Below are 21891 nucleotides of genomic sequence, written 5' to 3'. Positions count from 1 at the left end.
TTTAGTGCTGTACACAATCGGCATGTGAAACAATTAACTGGTTGGAACTACAGCACAGAAAAAGCTAATTAGCCCTGGTGGATAGCACAGCCTTTTTCCCTGGCTGTGTTCTCCCCCCTTGATCCAGGCCTGTGGTTGAGAAAACAACACAGAACAGGAATTTAAGACTGAATTTCTTCTGTAAAAAGTTGTTGTTCTCATTAATAAGTGTGAGGAGGCCCTCGTGAATTTAGTGGCAAATGAGCATTCACACTGTAAGCACGGTGTAGCTGGCAGTTTCAGGGCACCTTTGAGCTGAATTTTCACTGATCAGCAGACTCTGAAACCAACTTTGGATATTAACATCCTGCTGCATGTTCTGAGATCGTAAGCTTTAAAGCTTTAAAGCTTTAGAGCCTGTGGTATCATATATATATATATGTGAGTTAATTCCTTTTAAGTGATCCTACTGGTGGCTGAAGATGTTTCAGCACCTTCACCACAATTTGTGGATGCTTTACATGAACCACTTTTAAAGGCCATAATATTGATTTCCCGCCTTGCAGGGAAAGGTTCCTTCACCATTATTTTAATTCCTTATAAAAATCAGCTTGCAGAGAAAATTTCTCGAAAGAGGTAATTCATCACAGTAGACATGTAGTATAGTGTGTTGCAATTAGAAGAGCAAATCATCTTGACGATAAGTGACAGTGGAGACATGTATATACCAGTGATCCATTACAGACCCTACAGAGATCTTAAGAATTATCGAAGTTTAGCCTCATACTAAATCTGCTGCAGATGTTAGAAAAGTACGGCGAGTACACGTTCTGGTATAGCCACGTGACAGAGGAGAAGAGGTTGTAATCTACTCATCTACTTTTTACTTTATTATTCACATTATGCTTCTACAAATATGAGTGTTTTACCTTTGAAAAGCTTTTGATTCATTTGGAGCTATGTGAGTCTGCATAGTATTGATAGTGAGATGAAGCCACGGTATCAAAGGCCCACTGATTGGTTCTTTCCATAATCAATTGAGATGCAAAATCAGAAAATGAAAAAGATGATTTGTTAATTGTTGATTAATCCAGCACCAAAAAACAAATACTGGTTTGTGACTTTGTGACTCCCGGGTCAAACTAGTCGAACAAATTAATTAAATTAATTAAAATTGTGTTCTGCCTGTGGCCCTTTTTCAAAGTTCTTATCTTTGTTTCGAGAATAAAACACATCCACCAACATAGACGAGGCCGGCAGCCGGCTTTCTGGGGGCGATCAAGATGATTTGCTCTAACTTTTGGGGTAGCTGACACGTCGTCCATCTTCACATTCTTCACAGTGGTGTACACACTATACAAAGCTGGAACAGTTCTCATTATATCTCAAAATCCTTGAACAGATGGTGAGATTAACTATTTCTTAGGCATTTATTCAGATTTGTTTCATATTACTTACATATTTAATGGTTGCCAGGCCGGCCACTGTGCTTTCATTTTAATGACTGTCAGGACATCATCACCCTACAGGACAGAGAGAGACAAAAAGACAAAAACTCAATCTCAGTCCAACGTAATAATAAACACTTCACTACTGAACCATCATGCATCACAGATCAGGGATAAAAAAAAAAGATCAAACAGTTTTTCTTCCATTTCCACACATATTTAATGCATTAAATCGTTTTGGTCAGTGAAGGAAGAGGCTGTGTGTCGTCAATGGAGCGGAAAAAAACACACGTCCAACCGGAGCTGGAGGAAAATGAACACATAAATTGAAATATGGCCGAGAGGATTACAGAGAACTTGATAGTAAATGTTCTCAACAGAAGACGAGTGAAAACTTTACGAAATAGTCCTTACATAAATGTCAGAGTTATGTTAAAAAATGATGGAACCATTTTGGAACTAATGAAAGGCATTTTTTTTCTGCTACAAAACTTAAGATAAGAATTCTAAATTACAAACTTTTTTACTACAAGACCACAAATACACTTTGCTTTAGACGGATAACATTGATCTAAAAACAGGAAAAATTACTCCATATGCTCTAAAGTTAACAAATCAATGACAGCCACTGATGTTGATGGTGATCATGGCCCTTAAATAAAGAATTCCAAATGAATGTAGTCTAGTCTTAAGAACTCATCCATTCATACTTTGGTGGAACAGGCATCCGGGGCAGATATGAGGTCAGTGTCTTGCCCAAGGACACATTCCGTGGAGTCTGGGGTGGAACCACCGACCTTCCAATTAGTGGACGACCCACTCTAAACTGAGCTGCAGCCGCCCTCAGCTCCCAGCGTAGCAGACTAATCCTATGTCTATTTCAAGGATGTTACTGATGGGCTGTGCCTGCAGGGGCAGTGCATGAATTAAAATGTTATAAACTTATCTGCTTTGTGGTTGTTTTCACTACCTGACTCAGAACCGAATGCATCTGGAAGCTTTACACTTTCACGTGAAGACTTAGCTTAGGGCTTAATCCTGCGAGGGAGGCTTTCGCAAACATAAAAAGGAAAAGTATGCAGACCAGTGAGAAAATAACATCATGGTGATATGTTTGGTTCAGGGTCTCACGTGAATTGAAGTATTAAAAAAAAAAATATATATATATATATATATATATATTTGTTCTTATATCCTTTTATTTTTACGATACACTATTAAAGTATAGTTTGTATTAAAAAATCTTACTCGAGGTTAATATATATTTACTTGTATTGATCTCCCTTAAATGTGATGAATGCTCCAGAGGTTTTCACTCTCCGAGCTTCCCGACAGCAGGTGAGGACAGAGGAGAGAGGATGTACAGGTCTGATGAGGAATGGAGCCAGCAAATATTACTGCAAGACCTTTAAAAACAGAAATATCATAACCAGCAATGTCCAAGACGGTGAACAGGATCGCTTTAGCAAGTGAGCCCAAAAAAGACCATCGCGCACAAGTTAGTCTTTTGGCAGGCTTCTGCAGAACAAATTGAACTGTCAAATTGTGACTCATAACTACTGAAAAGGGCACATTTCATGTTATACACCTGCAAACCCAGAAAATAACTGTCTTCTCAGTCTCTTTCTCCTTTTTGATACCTATTTCTCTCTCGAACATCTAAAAGTAAATATACCTGCATGGCCATACGTACAATGGACATATTTTCTGGGAAAAGGCTTCCTATAAATCAACCTAGCCGTCTGAAACTTTGTAAAAGTTGCATGATTCTGCTTTAAAGGTGAGGATAATGTGTTACTCCACCATAACGTGATTATAACATATCAAAGTAGGGAGCAGTATGTGGATGTTAAAGTGGTGCATCTCTGTCCCTCTCTGATAAGAATGTGTGTTTCTTCTCAGGTCTGGACCTTGCACTCCTTTTCCCAGTGTCAGTAAGTCATGCCGCTGAGGGCATCGCTTTTAACAGGATCAGAGGAGCTGATATGATTGGATGTAATTGAAGCCAGTTTTTAACCATTTATAAGCTAACAGTGGGCCCAGAGTGTGCATTTGCTCATGAAAATATCAAGATAACCCTGCAAAAAATACAGCCCAAAAACTTGTTAAAGTTCGTTTTCAAATTACTAGGAAATGTAAAAGGGTTATTTTGTATAGATAGATTATAAAAATGGATGACAGGTTTCCACTTCCCCTCACTATCAAGAAATGCAGCCAAACTATTACGTACACTGCCATCTTGTGCATTTAGAGCCAGAGTTGGTGCTGTAGCGATGCAGGGATGGAGCCACGGGATTGTGATCCTGATCCATATACATGCACAACCAATGGTGAGTCAGTCTCAGCTGTCAATATTAATGTTTTTATATAGCATCCAATAATTAATCAAAACAAACAAACACTTGAACATGTATTAATTTGAAAATAACTAGTAAAAATGACAAATTCTCTTTGAAACAAATTTATTGATTTTTAGTTGAGCAGATGTCCCAAATGCTAACATGGGGGAGGTAGGATTAATGGCCAATACTGCAGCCAGCCAGCAGGTGACAGGGTTTGGCTTCACTGTCAGGTCGTCCATCTTTATATAGACTTTGTTATCGATAATGAAACATATTTCCTTAAATAACAAACTTTCCTTTCATAGTCTGATAGTCTCAAACTATTACGTTCATCATTTGCTACTCAGTCTTTCAATCAGCCCTAAAACCTCCCACACAAACAAATACAGTGATATTTGACTGATGCGTATATCAGTAAAAGAATACGATATAGAGTAGAATCTCATTCCCTTCGACCTTAACTTAGTCTTCAGAAAGTTTCTGCAGAAATATTACTCATTATCACTTTCTAATTACCACAGACTCAACACTTAGTAACTCCCCAGACATTTTTTTAATGAAGTGAACCGGTTTAATAATTAAATGCTAACTTGTCAAAATGGTGTCCGCAAGCCATGGAGTAGCCAGAGGCACAACTGCCCCCGGGTAGACTACTCTTCATTTTTAATTTCCTTATTATAGACATAATCCATGACTTCCTCCTCTGTCGAAGATGAATTTAAAGATTTAAAAGGTTAATGTTCAGGCACAGTTGTATAGTTTTACACATAACTTCTGATAAATTAAGTTCAGTTACACAATGTTTATGTTTCAAGGGCAATCTGCATTTATTTACTTCAAATGTTCCGTACCTGTCTTGCTTGAGCTCAGAGTTTTCATCTTAGTCACTGCAAATTCATGCAAATCGATCGCATTACACAAGCAAATAGCCTCCTTCATCACCAAAAGCACAACTTGCAAGCTTCAGCTGGAATATTTATGTGCAAAGTGGGGGACCCTCACGTCCTAATGGACTCCCTCTGACACACATATGAATTGCTTGGTGTGTCGTACAAATCATCCAACATCCCCCAAGCTTCGTTACACTGTCCTGATAGAAAACCTTTTTATGTTTATTGTCATATTGCTCCCATTTGAAAAAAATTAATCGCATGAGATAAAACAAAATGGAAACAAATTTCCTTGGATTAATTAAACATCTCTGATATACATCTATAATACATTCCTACAAATAAAAACACAGTTAAATTATGGTAATTCCTCCTGCCCTCCTTGAAGGCCTGAAGAGTTGCACAAAGCCAGGCTAAAGCTGAAATGATATCAATAATAAAAACACAAGTAGCAAATGATAACAGAGATGGGGAAGGATGATGCCCTCTGCCCCTCGTGCTACACCAGCATCCAAATATTGTGGATTTTGTGTAAGGAATCTTGTTGATTCTTGTGTACAGACAGTATAACAGTATTATACAGAATTACAGTATAAAAGGCCCATGACAGTAACAGTGTTATAAAGAGAGAAAGATGCTGTGAACGATGATCCACCATTCTTAAAGCTATATTGAACTCAGGTATATAGTAGGAAATAAAAGAAAAAAACAAATATATATCAAACTATTTACACTATTCAGCCCACATACTTTCTGAATCAAGAGAGAAAGAAGCCTACTTTGGGGTTGTCCATCCATTAGAGACCATTATCTCACTTTTCTCGCTTCGCACAACTTTGCCCTCAGGTTAAATGACGTACATCACAAAGATTTATTGGCTTAAGGAAAAAATGTGTAACACATCATTACCATGGCACAGAATCCCCAAACTCTGACATTTCTCAATTAACAAATATAACTGTGTCTGCATCCATTTATTCACTACACACCTTTAGCATGTCAACATGAAATGTCAAATTAATGTCTACTAATGTCACTGACAACTGAAACTATATTGCTATCTTTTAAGGGTTTGTAAAGGTGAACACTATAGCAGCAGACGAGTTTCTTTCTGTTATCTTAACAGTAACTGAAGGATATACCTCTTAGCCGTTACCTGAACAACCCACACCACTTATTAAAGTCATTCCAGTGGCAGAATGCACTCCCTACCTCTCTTCATGTGAATGTGAAAGGCAGGTAGGAGAGGGACAGTATTTCAAAGATGATGTCTAAGCACAAGTTCTGCTGCTCAAACAGAGTGCATTTCCACCGTTGACAAGGATGTCTAAAGCCGAACCCTATTAGCGATGTAACGTGTCCCCTGCTTATCCGCCGAACACATACAGCCGTTAGCTTCTCAGAGAGCCTGTCATCCCCCTCTGCTAATTTAATATTGAGAAGCAGCAAATCTATGATTCGGTTGAATCCTGTACGATGGCAGCTCAGGGACAGCCTCGCAGGAACTCATTAGAAAGGGCTCAAGAAGTGTCTTTTCAATTTATACGCTTTAGTAAAGAAAGGCATTAGTTACCCATAAACCCACACACAGTACATCTTTTCACTGTTTGTACATTTCCAGTTTTATTGTTTCTTCATTTTAATTGAATTATCCATTTATGTTATTGTTTCCGAGTTTCATGACCCATCAAGCTCCATCAGAACCCCCTGTGCTTCAAAATAATATTGCAATCAGTTGAAGAATAATGCTGATTTATTGCATTGATGAATAGATGCATTATGGTAATGCTGTGTTTTCCTTTCACTTGTGCAGCACCATTATGACTGAATACATGGAAACTGGCGCATTTTAATCTCGTGTTTTGTTGTTTTTCTCGGTGCACTTTGAAGTTACTCTTGACACAAGCTCATTAACTTGGCATTTCCAAAGCGACTTTAAAAAGATCATACAAACAGTTTTTGCTAGTTTTATCTAAAAGGTTTTTGACTCTCTTGTCATTTCACAGAGATTCCCCATCACTCTTACAGTTTCCCTGAGCGTGTACCAACAGGAATGCAAATCTGTTTGTGTTATCAATCATATTGTGTTGGATTATGATGTTGTGCATCTCATTCCTCCTGTCATCGATCACTGTCAGACTACAGCAGACAGGCACATCTGCCCAACTGGACAATCACCATGCTACACATCAAAGTGTGGCTTATTAAAACAAAGTATCTAATTGCTTAAAATATTTACAATAATCAAACATCTGTTTCAAGACAATTATCTCAGCATAGTCCAGTGAAGGAGGCCACATTTATCATCATAATGCGCGTCTTGCCAGATGGTTTTAATCCAAATAAGAATGGAGAATGTTGCCTAGTTAGATTGTAGATAAAGATGGACAAGATGTCACCACTTCTTCCCACTGTCTAGATATGAAGCCAAAATATACTGGAAATTATCGCTGCCATCCTGAACATTTGGAGCGAGAGTTAGGGACGGAGCTGCAGTCTCCAGGTCCTAATGCAAGAGCTCAACCAATGGTGACTCAGTGTCAGCTGTCATTCTCACCTCAAAACATCAATTTGGTAGTTAAAATCAAATGATCCTGAAAAGTTGGCATTTGAGGATAGATCAATGTGATAAGAACCACTGATGACAGAAACCATCTTAGAGATGAGATTATTTAATGTGTCATTACTGTCCACTAACATGGAGGAGGCTTGGTTTATGATCTATGTTGCAGCCAGCCACCAGGGGAAAACCGAGAAGCTTTGGTTTCACTTTTTATCCTTATACACATTTTATGAGTTATGCAATATTAGAAGTAATGATTTCTTGGCACATTTTCTAAATTCCTGAGCCACAGGTGAAAAAAATGGTAAATGTCACAACCGTTTTTAACTTTGAATTAGACTCCACTCAATCTTTATCAGGCCCAACCTGTCTGTCTGCCTGTCTTCTGGGATGCAAACACATTTTCATTGCTTCTATCTCATCTCTATTCAGTCACAAGTGAAGCTGAAAATCCAGGTGAATGGCAAGAGAGAAGAATTTGATGGGAAATATTTATGATAATAATGGCATTTGAAAGGGTTCATGTTCAATTTATTTGTTTCCTTATTAATTTGCCGCATACGTTTTTATTTTGTGTTGTCTGAAAAGGAATAGACACTCACTGAGCATTTGAACACATTTATAATATCAGCTCGAGCCTCCCTTTGCTCTCAATGCAGTCTACTTTCTTTGTGGAATTCTACAAGATGGTTCTAGTCCATGTTGACATGATTGTATGACAATTTCTGCAGATTTATCAGCTGCACATTAAAGCTGCAGATTATTCGTTCCATCAAAACTCGGATAGGATGTAGCGTTCAGATGAAGATTGATTGGTATTAACGTCCAAGAATGCGCCAAGAAAACACTCTCCACAAAACCACTCCACCACCACCAGCAGCAGGCTGGACTGTTTACACAAGACAAGCTGGATCGCTGGATTCACGCTGTTGACTCCAAATTCTGACACCACCATCTGCATGTCTTCACTGAAATTTGGAAAATCAGACCGGGCTACATTTCGTCAGTCCTCCGTCGTCTAGTGTCGACGAGCCTGTGCCCACTGCAGCCTCAGATTCCTGTTGACGGCTGACAGGAGTCGAACCTGATATGGTTTTCTGATGTTGTATCTCATTTGCCTCACGGTGCTACGACCACCTTAACATGTACACAGCCACTCACCTTGTTTTGTCTTGGTGGTTTCAGACAGAAAAAGCTGACTGACATCAGAAACTGACTTATGTCTTCAGTGGGAGGTGCTCAGATGAAGATGATACAGGTGAGGTCAACGTGGATGCTCTTAAGGGATTTGGATTTACCCTGCGGGTCATTTTCATGAACGCTATATTAAATGAATTTCATCTGAACACCAAAAACAATATACCTGCTTATTCACAATGAAAATTCAGTTTATTTTAAAGCAGCATCATGATGGCTCGTTGTGGTAGACTGCCATTTGCTTTAGAATATGATCAATGGATGAAATCATTATCAAACCACAAAGTGTGGAAATACAAGATATTATGAAAGTATTGTGAATTATGATTCCAAACCTTGAAAGTAATGGTTTAATCTAAACTTCAAGTGGTTTAATATTCAAGGTTTAATAATACTTAATATTTAGGATGTTCTTTTTCTTATTTAATCTTTGAGAAGACTGCAGTTCTGGAATTAATATGGCTCTCAATTATGCAGACAACTCACCAGGAAACTAATTAATATTTAAATGGATGTAACCAGTGTATTAATGCATAATAGCTTTTTACTTAAATTGTATTTGATTTTGCTCTTCACCCGTTAAATAGCAACACATTGTGCTGGAAGTGAGATCATTCTCAGAGGGCGCAGATCCTCAGCGGCCGCGTCTATCGTGGTTGCGGTGGGATTGACGTGTCAGAGTCCCTCACACACAGGAGATCAGCCATAAAATTGGCTCAAGGCAGGCCGAGGGTACAGTCTTTAAATACTGCATCAGCAAGGTAATACGAAGCGAGCAATGTGAGCGGTTCTCACATTGGCATAAAAAATCTTAACAAACCGATTGTCTTTTCTTTCTTTTCCATTACCAGGACAACTGGCTGTTCTTCATGCCCACAGGGGGGCTTTTGTGCTTGTCGGGCAATTCATTGCTTCAGTGATGAGGTGGAACATCTTAATGTAGGGTCTTAATACAGGGTCATCTATGGTGTTATCTCCTAATTCACTTCTGAGTGCTGGAATACACGTTTTCTTGAATTTACACAGATAGCCAACCCAAAAAGATTTCTTTGTACGATTTAATTATTAAGGTTTTTCTTTCCGGAAACATTGCAATAATGTCCTCAGGTGACATATTTCACAGCTTTCAACCTTTGAGGGCACGCTGTTACACATGTTGTGTCTGGGAAGAGCAGAAGGCTTTGTGGCTTCTTGTCTGTTTCTGTACAAACGGGTGCAGGCAAACACAAGGACCCAAAGGGCAGATGTCCAGACAGATTCAGTTTTTAGTTATGTAATAAAACATTAAGGGACGAGGCTTATGGAGGGTTGGGGCATGCGAGAATAGAAAACTAGGTAGAACAGTCCAAACAAGCAAAAATAATCCACAAGGGGGGGGCACACGGAAAACTGAAATCCAGAGAATACAGTTGGAAAGTCCAAATGCAGGTAAGAAGGCAAGGCACAGTAAACTCAGACATGATGCACTGGATTAGGAAAACAAACAAATTATAACTAAGAACTGAAGGATGAAAACAAAGAAGTATAAATAGACTGAGGACTGACGTGCCTGCAACAGAAAGGTCAAAATACAACAGGAAGTCCACGCAGAAAGTTCAGAAGGGCAGCAGATCATGACAGTGTAAGGCAAAGTGACTGTATGATTTATATGTGATATGTTTATTAACAGGCTGGAGTCATTACACGCCTGCTTAATCGTTGAGTGGCATATTTCCAAGCTGGCTGTTCACTGTAAGTGATTCTGAACATCTGTGCATGTCTATGTTTGCATGTGTGAGCGTGTGTGTAAAGAGAAACACTTAAGCAAGCTCTCTGTGCAGTGTCAATTACTGTCATGGATCACAGAAAACTGGCAGCTGTTGTCAGGCTAATACTCTCATCTCAATCCCACTTTCAGGATGAAGAGTAGCCGCTGCAGTCTTAACTTCATCTTCTGGCACCACGTGACCATTTGATCATTTATTGGTTCACTTTAAGTCACGAGCAAAAGCTTATCATCTAAATTCAAGCGCAACATACCTTTAATTGTTTTAAATTATTTTGTTTATCTAGTAAACTTGTTTAGCATTGTCTGTACCAGCCCTTTCAACCTTATAAGGTTCAAATTCCTTTTACTTTTCACAACAAAATTCAACAAAATACGTCATTTGCCCACAAGTTCCCAAACTTTTGCATAAAACTACACAAGAGGGACAAAACAATTGTCATAGCTATTGTTCAGTTTTATGTAACTTCTGCGTTGGCGGTTCAGCATCCTGTAAGGCTGCTCATCCAGGCCTCTAGCTCCAAGTGATAAGGATTCAGTCTTCTTGAAAATAATATTAAGTTAAAGGTTCATAAAGCTCATACATATACATAAAGCTGTTATTTTACACATTCTGTCAATCATCTATTAAAGTAGATCAGCATTGATAAAGATCAGTAATTGATTGTTCATGTCTTTCTGCTTCTCTGTAAACCTTTTGTTACTGTATTGATTTGAAAATACTGCGCACTTGCAGTAGTTACCATAAAGGTTGTTTTGAATTTGACCTTTCTGGGGTTGAGCATCTTTCAATTGGATGATTATCTTATGTAAACAACAGAGGGCCAATCATGTGTGAACTTACTTTTGCTAGAATACTATAGGACATGCAGAAGTGAAAATTGCTATCAACAATTTTGCTGTTGTCAGTCAGAATGGCTTGAGCAGATCTATGAGGGGAAATCATTACTGACTGTACCAGACAGCTCCCCTTTGTGGATTAGTTTTCTATGTGTGAATGTACAGGGACTACGAATAGAGTGAATATGCCATTAATGAAAGAGAACATGCTGTAAAAGTACATGCTGCCATGATATCACAGCACCGGGTGTTAAAAGAAGCATTATTCTCCTTCGAGGCGATATCTCTTGATGAGGTGAACGGTGTCACAGGCTCGTGCTTAATAACATTTTGGCTTTAGAAGAACTTGAAGAAATGTTATTGTTAATGCACATTTATTTTCACTTATCTGTGTTTGGTTTAATATTAATCCTTAGCACGGATGTCAGTTTTTTTTTCTTTACTCAGTTAATCAACTGTAGAAAAGCAAATGAGAGAAAATAACTATTTGTGATGTGCACTATAGAATATGAAAAGCCAAACTAAAGGATTTATTTGAAAGCTTAGAATTCCTGAAACATATTCCTCTCATACATCAACACCTCCCCGAGCTTTAGACCAGACTGACCAATAGAAAGATGAATATTTATGGCAGATAAACCTTAGAAACTCTACATAGAATTTGAATTTTTTTTCTTGTCCTTCTTTCCTTCAGGTTGACTTCACATTGAATGCACTTCTGAAAAAATGCAATATAAAAATGCAATTAAAGTGAGGATTCATTACTCATCTAAAGTCACATTTTATATATAATGTGACAATTTTAAACTTTTCTACTCTTCAAAAACCCTATTCAAAACCTCTCTCCTTCAATTACTAACCCTACGGACTCTCGGTCACATTCTCAGCTAATAGATTTCTCAGTGTCTCTGAATGTGATGGGGAATAACTCTGAGGTGAAGGGTGGACTATTAAAGAAGAGAGATATGCGGCAAAATTCATTAGTATCACAAGTGTGGACCATCACTGGAATTAATGAAATTATATTTCACCCTCCTGAAAAAGAGAATCTGTGGAGTCATATTGAATTCCACTCTGACGCCTCCCTTTTCTATTCTCAAACAAATGCATTTTTAGTTCAGTGCATGGATGAGATGAGCACAGAGCAGAGAAAAATGAAGATTGTAAGTTTTATTTACAAATACTAATTACTGGTGAGAGAAAACACAGACCTGCCGAGAGACTGATGCTTTTAAATGCCTGTTGGCAGAAATCGATTAGATAAAGTCAGACATAGATCATAGGGATTATCAACAATACAGCCGCCTACACTACATGCATATTTAAGATAGCCTTGCTTCAGTTGACAGGTCTCAGATTAATTGTACGTCTTAGTCATGTGCATTTTTACAGACACTAGTATAAACACAGCACCTCCATCAGAACCTAAATTTAATGTAGCTCTATTATGAGTCATAATGTCAATGCTGTATAAAAGAGTTGTACATACTTAATACAAATATAAATATGAATTCTGTTTTCTAGGAAACACCCGTCTTTGACATAAATTACTATCACAAGTCGCACCAAAAAATTACCACCAGTTTCTTTTCAAGTTCAATGGAGAGACTCCACTCTGAAGACTCTAGTCAACAGTCAAAGCAGATGCTGGTCCCTAAGCAGCCCTTTACGTGGTTTTATAGAGCTAATAAGACTTGTTAAGTGCGTTACAAATGAGCAGACATTAGAAAAGGAGATAAAGCGTGGACATTAAAGCTAAAATTAAGGCGTAAGGTTGAAAACTGAACAATAAAAGTTACATTTAAGAGCAATACTCTGCAGTTCAGACACTGAACATCGCATGAAAAAGTGGGCTCTTTATGGCTATTTTTAAAAATGGAAAAAAGAAAAGAAAAAAAAAAAGTGCAGCCACAGCAAAAGCTTAATCATACATCAGTCTTAACCTCTGCCGTTTCAGTATCTCAGGGAGCTTATGGTAAATTACTGAGGGGGATTTGGAGTTTAGAAATGTACCTGGAAACACTCTGCATACACTTCATCTGTAAAAATGAAGGCTTTACAAGAAGAGACTGCAGAGAAAGGGTTTCTGTGTGCAACCAAATTATTCCCTACTTATAAAATCACTTCATACACTATGTTGAGGGAAAACTGACTCATGTGTCACTTATTCATACAGCTTCACATCTCACAAAGCTGATATTTAGGGGTACAGGTAATAATTTAGATTTTTAGATAAAAAATAAAAAATATTTTTACATTGTTTTGTATAACTGCAAATATGTAAAGTTTCGGGGCATTTTCTTTCCTAAATAATAAAACATTTTCTAAAGGGATCTGCAGACCTTGGGCAAATGTATTTGCAGGCGTGTAAACATTTAGAAATGTGTTTCTCGCTGTTATTGTGCAATAGCTATGATCCTCTCTCAGCACTTTACACAACCACAGGCTAAAATCACAACACATTCAGTTCCAGTGATGAAGGAGCAAACAGGTATGCACTGATGACAAACGTGCATGCATTTACAATCTGTTAATGAATGTAACAGCCAAGTCAATCACTAAGTGTAACAGAACAGAATACGTTAGAGTTTCAGGATACAGTGCACAGATACAGACATTTTCTAATCTAAACGTAACATACTGTCATGCCCGACATGACATCTTTAATTTATTTGATTATGTGAATGTTGGAAAAATATACACATTTAAATCTAAGCTCCATGAGGAGATTCATGGAGCTTACCCAAAACCATAGTTCAATTAAAATATCTTTGTAGGAGAATGTGAAAATGCTAAAAGGTTATAGATTCAAAGTATGAATAAGTTATTTCCCAAGTGTTAATCTTGGAATCCGTCAAATTCAGGCTTTTTTTTAATTTTAATTTTTTTAAAGATACAAGATACATTTATTAATCCCACACACATGCACAGACACACTCATGCAAATGAGGGAAATGTCCTCTGCTTTTAACCCATCTGGTGAACACAGCAGGACACACAGCGCATCAATACATATACATTTGTATTTATGGCTCGTGTGGAGTCCAGCTCCCTTTTTGAGATTTGTGCTCACTCTAATAAACCTGCTCATGTTGTAAAAAGCTCAGTGGAGTAGTTTTCCGGAACAGAAGACGGTTTCTATCCATTAGAGAAGACACATCACGCAGTGTAGATGACATAGTCTCTTGTCTTGGAGGGAAAATATTCATATTGCATGAATAATTTCCATCTAGTTCTGACAAGCGCACTGAACCCTCATTTGCAATGCTTGATTTAGCATTTGTAATTCCCTGTTAGGCAATAAACGGCATTTAAACTGGCATCATTGCAAATGCAACGGTTAGAGAAAGAGTCACAGTGTTAATATGGTTTAATATTGCCTGCTTGCTACAGTGACTTTGGGGACGGTTAATATGAATACGGGTCGGGAGGCAGTCATATAGATGTCTGTGTGCCTTCACACTGCAGAATGAACAAAATCTGTCAAAAGCCTGCCTCAACCATATCAGCACCGTTTTAGAGGTCTCATTCCAAAGTAAAGGGAGATTGCCATGATCTTTTTGATTATAAAGCAGGTCTCTGTGCTATATTAATACTGTAAACGTCTCAATCCAAATTTATTTCCAACACAAAACCCAGCTGACCTATTTCTGAGATATTAAGCTACAAGACAAGGCAATATACAATTTTACTGTCTTCCCATGGATAGTCATTTTAGTGACAAGTGGCTACAGTTTATTATTTGTGAAATATTGGAGCATATTAGTCTGAGTTTAACCAAGTGCTTGGCTCATCATCAGTGCTGGTGGATCATCGCCATTTGCATTCACCAGTGAGGTTACCAGTTCACAGAAGGTAACAATCTGTAGTGTATATCTCAGAAAACTGTCAGAATAACAACAAAATGCTCTGTTCTTACATCCAGCTACACAGAGAGAAGGAGAGGGATGTAATGAGATAGAGATGTTAACCCTTATTGGAAAGGTTTTTAGTACTTGTTAGTACCTTATAACAACAACCAGACTTGTTCCTGTGTACAGGATTATTATGTCCACTACAAGGCCTGTTTACATACAGTATGTCATTTTAAGGGGACTTGCTGAGACGACAGATTATGTTGTTCCAGTGAGGACAATCATGGTTATCACAGCACTCTGGATTGCTGCTTGATCCTTACAAAGCAGAAGAAAACCAGCAAACAGCTTCCCGACACGCCAACGTCCAGCATAGACTGTTTTATGAGGTTCCTAAAGAACTTTGATGTAGATGTAACATCACAATGAAGCTTGTAAGACCTTCTTACGTATATTCAAAATCCCGTGCTGGAGAACACCTCAAAGGAAATAACAAACAGGAAAAACGCCAAAAGCGAATATCACACAGTCTCCAGAGCATCACAGTGCATCTCTAGTGGAGGAAAACATTGCTGATCCATCTGTAAGCCCTCAAAGACTAAATGCAGCATGTTACTGTCAGGACACCGCTAACAACTGTCATGATGAAAGCAGGAAGAAGTGCCACATTATTTGTCACTTACAAGTACTGAGCTTGGGATGATTACTCGTGGAAGGGATTGTTGTGAGTTCTGCTTTTTGCATGATTATATGTTTGATGTTTGACTGCTTCACACCGTGTCTTTTAAATATAATATTTACTGTTTGATGCAACTCATATACTGTGTATAGCAAATTGTATCAAATCAGGATGCATAACAGCCATAACTTAAGACAATCTGACAGCCCATCATGTGTAAATTATCCCCCAGCTGTGTACTAAAAGCAAAACTGAGCTACTATCAATTTATTTGTGCATGTGTGGGTCTGTGTGGGGATTTAGAAATTGTGCATCTAAATTTTGATCAGCGTTAACAAGGTCCCTGGAATGCATCTGCTAGCTATGAAATATTTATTTTACACAGAGACTCTTTGGGGTTGAGCTTTCATTAAACAGTGATGATGATAATGTTTCCCATTGCTTTGCTTCAGAAAACAGACGAGGTAGCACGAAAACCGTGTTCCCAGTACAAATAAAAGTGTTTTAGCATCCTTCATGCCAAGAAAGCTGCAGCCTGGCACAGAAGCAAAACCAGAGGGGAGACTGCTACGGAAACTACCCATATCATTCAGTTGCTGTTGAAAAATTATAGTAATGGCTTTTATGAGCCTCTGGTGGCTATGCTTACAACATGAGGGAGATAACATCCCCCCTCACTCAATGCAACCACAAGAAGACCTGCTATTGACGCAGAGCTTCTGCCTCTTCAGAGCCCTTTGTAATATCTGCCACGGCACATCCTGATATAATCATCATGCTAAAAAGATCATTACAGCTAATTATGATGCAAATACCAGTTTTCATCTCATTAATATCATCAGGAAACTATATTTCCTCCGGGCGCAAAGCTATGCAGATAACTCATTCAAATGCTCCATCGACGCCACAAGATATCAAAACAAGCCGACACTGAAGGTTGTGGCACGGAAACATGCAAAATGCTGAAGAAGGAGAATGACAGAGTTACTGCTTTATGTTTTTGGTAACTTAAAGGTAGGGTTGATAAGTTCTTTCTAAAACACTTTTTATCTTGTTTGTGGAAATCCTCATCCCGATAGCCATCGCTAAATAAGTCTTATGGAAAAAAAACGGTGTGTGTAATAAACAACCCAGAATGAAATGATTCGCTGGTGCACCCATTCTGTCATTAACCGACCTGCCTGAATACCCTCCTGAAGCAGAGATGAGCAAGAGGTTACCGAGCAAGTTACGGGAAAGTCGGCTTCTAGCAGTTGCTCCTTGCTAGCTTTTCCACGATTAGCAGGATATATTGTTAAAAACGGAACGTGAGATGATGTAGAAAACTCGTTCTACCAAATAGTCCCTTGCTTATTTTATAATTCCATAACTTTGTTAGTGTTTAGTTATGTTTTAGAGAGAATCTACTCTACCCTAATGAAGCTGGTATACTCAAAAGGATCAAACTATTCCCCAGCACATGAGCATTATGTGAAAATAAGAGCTGTTTTCTACCCTGCAAGCCAAAGCCCCGCTTGTCTGAAGGAGCCTGTACTGTAGTGAGATAGGAGCTCCTCTGATGTTGTAATCAAAGGTATGCTCAGGAATCTCTGATCTTTCTGTCCCAGCACATACTACAATCTATTAATAGACGCAAAAAAATGGCTTCAAAATTCCAATGGGATGCAAGCTGGCTGTTATCAGCACATAGCGTAAAAAGGCTTACACAGCCTTCAGGTATTAATTAAATCTCCAGTGACATTCCCATATCCTGCCCTGCAGAATAAGCCACAGTTCAGATACTGCATAGGTGAAGTCGCCCCAGTCAAACCAATCTTGCTCGGAAACGGAACAGGAGAACATCTCGCCAGCGAGCGGAGGAAACATGGTGACAAGAGAACCTTCCGCGCTCACGGCAGACGAGTTTGTAAGCGCCGACTGATCCTCCAGAGAGTTGTGAATTGATTTGCTGACCGTGGCTCTCCGCGGTGGCAATCTCTGCGCCTTGCAGTGCAGCCTTACAGTGCGCATAGCGCAGGCCCGGCACACTCATTCATCAAGCAGCCCGAGCCATCATCATACAGGCAACTCCGGCAGACCTGGGCCCAGGGTGAGGGGATATTATTAGAGATGAATTGAGGTAAGTGACCCAGTTCAGGCTGCCTGTCGCTTTCTAGGCTTCTCTTACACTTTACCAACTTGCATTCTTACTTCCAGAATACATGCACTGTAAGAAGGTCAGTGGTCATTGAGGCTAAGACGTACCGCATTGCGGAGCGTGTCATAATCCTGAAACTGACACGACCACTACAAAAACTCAACTCTACCGACTCGGGTTGAGGCTTGCTGTTTCAAATTTAATCCAGATATGGTCCATATATATATGACAGCATCCTTATTGAAGCACTGCATCACACGGTGATGCACAAGAATACATAATTCAGTCCAAAACTCACAGGAGACGTTAACTCAGTGTTACCTCCAGGGGGGAAAAGAAACAAAAAACAAAAACAGGCTAAAGGCCAAACATTACTTTGCATAGATTGCACACAGTATGGTTAGACTAAAGAAGCTGGCAGAGCTATATCTGTATGCAGAATATTTAATGTGTATTCAGTTGCCCCAAAATACAGTACATAAGGGAATAATCATCATTAATAATCATTTGATTCGCTACCACATATATCCTAAAAGTTAAATAAGGAACACCACAATGTAAAGTGTATAGAAGCATTACATATTTACAACTGCAACACCATGGTTGCAGCTGAATTTGAAATATGCTGCTACAGGGGGCAGACAGTTTCACTGCCCTGTGAGTCCACCATCCAATTTGAAGGCAGCCTAAGCTGATAACAAATGTTAGTCTTTGTTAGTTCTCTCTTCAGGCAGAGAAGAATCATACCCACGGAGTATCTATGATTACTGTTTGTGTACAGGACCTCCCCCCCACACACGCAAACGCACAAAGTAATTTGATTCTTAATAAGTTTGAGGAAAAATAATGCAACATTAGAAATGAAAGAGGCTGCACTAAAAGTAATGGAATACAAAACAACCATAGCAAGACTTAGCACAAGCTGTAGCAGTAGAAAAACGGATTTTGGATAATAAATCACTGCATTCTCCCCAACACTCATAAAAAGCTATTGTGGACTAATAATGATGATGGTTACAGATAATTATAGTGTTTACCATGGACAAGCGTAATGTGGGTGAGAATATGCTTACACGCTGCATCAGGCTACAATCTCATATGATATTGGACCTCGCTGCTCTTGTGTTTGATTTGTGTGTGAGAATTATTTGTTTGTTCATGTCTTAACTGCCGATCAGGCTCCGAGTCTGGGAAGACGGACATTAGGTCCCCAACCCACCAAATGATATGGAGATTGCAGTGAATGAGGGACCCTCAGAGCCATGGACTCATTAACATAGGCCAACACAACAGGTAAGAGCTAATGCTGAAAACTGATTTGTCAAAGCCACCTCATGAATAAAAGATCCCACAGATAACAAGGGTTTATTATATTTAGCTGGCCTTGGTTGTATGATGATCTATAAAAGAAGAAGTCTCTATTTCATATCAGCAAAGTTCATACAGGAGAATCTGCTCTAGACAAATTGGACGACTATGTGGGTTCTGTTAAGGGTAGGAAATCCTCATGCAATTTGCAATGACCCCACCAAATGTTAACCATGTCAATGTGCAGTAAAACACACTGGCTGCAGATGCTTACAGATGAGATGGAAAATAAATACTCGCCTTCAGCTATACTGATTTACAGCCGAGTCAGCATTTTAGAGGCATGTAGGCTCTCAGACAAATTACTCTTTAATCGTGGCTGCACAATTGTGCTACTCAGTTATTACCTCCACCAAGTAGGGTATGTTTTTACCCCTATCCATTGTTTGGGATTGTGAACACGGAAACACAAAAACTGCAGGATGGATGACCATGAAACTTGGTGGAAAGATGCGGCATGGGTCAGGAAAGAACCCATTCAATAATGGTGCCGATCTGGATAGGTTGGCAAATTCAGAAAGGTGGAGGCTCTTGTGTAAACACGTGCACCTCAAATGTGCAGCTTCAGAGAAAGATTCATGGATCTTGATGAAAAAAAATCAGACATGTTTAGGGCACTGATATTGATTGTTTGCAAGTTGGTAGAGACCAAAGATAAAAATCTGGATCTTTTGATTTTAAATGTGATTTATATGGGGACTGGTGGAGTGCCATTCTAGATGTTGTAAGCGCTCAGCACCAACTGGTTCTCTCATAGTCTTTTACCAATCTCTCTCCACATCTTCACTTCTGACTTCCAGCTGTAGCAATTTTGGCACACACATATTCGCAAACCAGCACAAACACATACAAAAAAACAGATAGATACACATAGATTTGAACTCTGATGTTAACTAAAAAGCACATGCAGCTTAACACATGAAACACAGCATGAAAGGTATAATAGCCTTGATTTATAACTGATCCAAAACGATAAAGATTTCTCTAAGAGACCACAGATACGACACCAACTCAAAATATCACACTGTTTAGCATAAATTAAATTTTCAATTTCCATAAACCGTGTCATCTCGCACTTTGGGAACACTCAAATAGTAAAAGTAAAGTTATGGCATATTCAAACAAGACAAATAAAGGAAATATTTAATCTCTGATTGCTATGAAGCAAGATGGACTGGAGCAGTAGTTTCTGTGCCCCTCTGCTTTGCATGCTACCACTCTCTTATTCCAGTCAGCTCTCTGGACACTATGATGGCTTTATCAAAGCCGCCTCCGGCCAAGATGTCTGAGATTCCAGAATAATCCGGCTTTTATCCCTGTGACTGTGTTTGTAGCTTTAAATTGGCTGCACCAAGGTCTGGTTGAGTCAACATTAAGGCAGGCAGGCACACACGCACACACACGGAAGACACATGTAATATATGTGCATGAAAATGCACGTAATCATATAGCAGCCAGAGATACATGCCATCTACATGAAAACACCTGAATGGGAGGCATTTGTGCTTTGTGTCGTCTTTATGATAAAGTCGCACATTTCTCTGACTTGCTCATTACGAGGCGGGAAAAAAAGAAACCCCTCATATGCCCACAGTGCTTGCAAATGCACACTCAGACAAACACACAGACACACAAAGCACATATTGGCTAACCCCCACTGCATTTCAAAATGTGCTTGCCTCTGGCTGTACTGCTCGATTTTGGCAATCATAATAACAGTCCTGGGAACCAAGGCAGACATTAAGGTTTTTGAGAGCTTTGTTTTCCCAAACAGGAATATCTCTGCTATATCCTCACAAAGCTGACTTGACAGGCCATGAGTGGACTGCCAGCCAAAATTAAAGAATTATTCCCTCCTAAACACTGGTGTTTGCTTTTTTTAAAACAGGGAACAGAGAAGACACATAGAAAACAAAACAGGAAAGCGGTCCAACAAGGGAGAAGTGGCCATGGGGGGTTGGTGGTGAGCGTGGAGAATGTCTGCATGCTCTTACATTCACTGGGGTTTGGCATGGTCCACCATGGCTTGGCAAGGCTGGATGGAAACACATGGGTCAAGACTTCTTCCCTCTGGGAGGTCTCTTTATAGCTAATTACTATACCACTGTGGCAAATCTGAACTCATGCACCAGCACGCACACAGAACAATACACAAGGAATACGATGAACATGATAAATGGTGTGCTGAGGGAAATGAGAATGAAGACAATACAGCTCCCAAAAGCAACTCCGATGTGTCCTGAGGGCTAAAGTAGCCTGCATGAGTTGGGTAGAAAGAGTTCCCTTGTGGAATTTGTCATTGAATGCTGACAAATGACACACATAGTTTGACTGTACATGCCTCTGCGATGTTTCATTTATAACAACAGTAGCTTCAGGCATTTTGTTGGCGAGTGGACTCCAGTTTGAGGTAGATAAAAGATAACTGTAGGCTAAGGTTGCATACTGCCAGAGCCATGTGTCTGTCAGAGTTTTAATGTAATGTTAACTAAACATATGTGGTAGTGTTTATGTTGTGAAGAAAGGTAACTATCTCAGTACAAAGCCTGCAACAAAATCTGCGTCGTGATTTGGTCCACTGGGTACAAGCTGAACCAGTGTCTGGGTTTCGTTAGCAATCCCAATCATCTGCATGCCCAAAAGAAAAATCTAAAAGGAAGAATCAACATTTATATATTTTTTGCATTAAAAAAACGCTGTCATGGTTTGTGAAGTAAAGATTACATCACAACTTCAGCATGTTTTAAATTTCTTTATCTAGATTAAATTTGAAAATTGGCCACACCTCTGGCAAATATTAAGTACATGGCTTCCTTCAGGACTGCATGA

The 21891-nt window shown here is 39.1% G+C and overlaps 1 protein-coding gene across 1 annotated transcript in view; it reads right to left on the bottom strand.

The window, feature by feature from the left end:
- spon1a (spondin 1a) overlaps positions 1-21891 on the bottom strand; it is a 66702-nt gene that overhangs the window by 17095 nt on the left and 27716 nt on the right. The window contains exon 7 of the mRNA XM_061068740.1: positions 1438-1502. Coding sequence (XP_060924723.1) covers positions 1438-1502 — 65 coding nt within the window. The remainder of the gene's footprint in view (positions 1-1437; positions 1503-21891) is intronic.

The sequence above is a fragment of the Limanda limanda genome, chromosome 3 (genome assembly GCF_963576545.1).
Source record: "Limanda limanda chromosome 3, fLimLim1.1, whole genome shotgun sequence".
Taxonomy (NCBI): domain Eukaryota; kingdom Metazoa; phylum Chordata; class Actinopteri; order Pleuronectiformes; family Pleuronectidae; genus Limanda; species Limanda limanda.
This window is presented reverse-complemented; position numbering and strand designations above follow the sequence as displayed.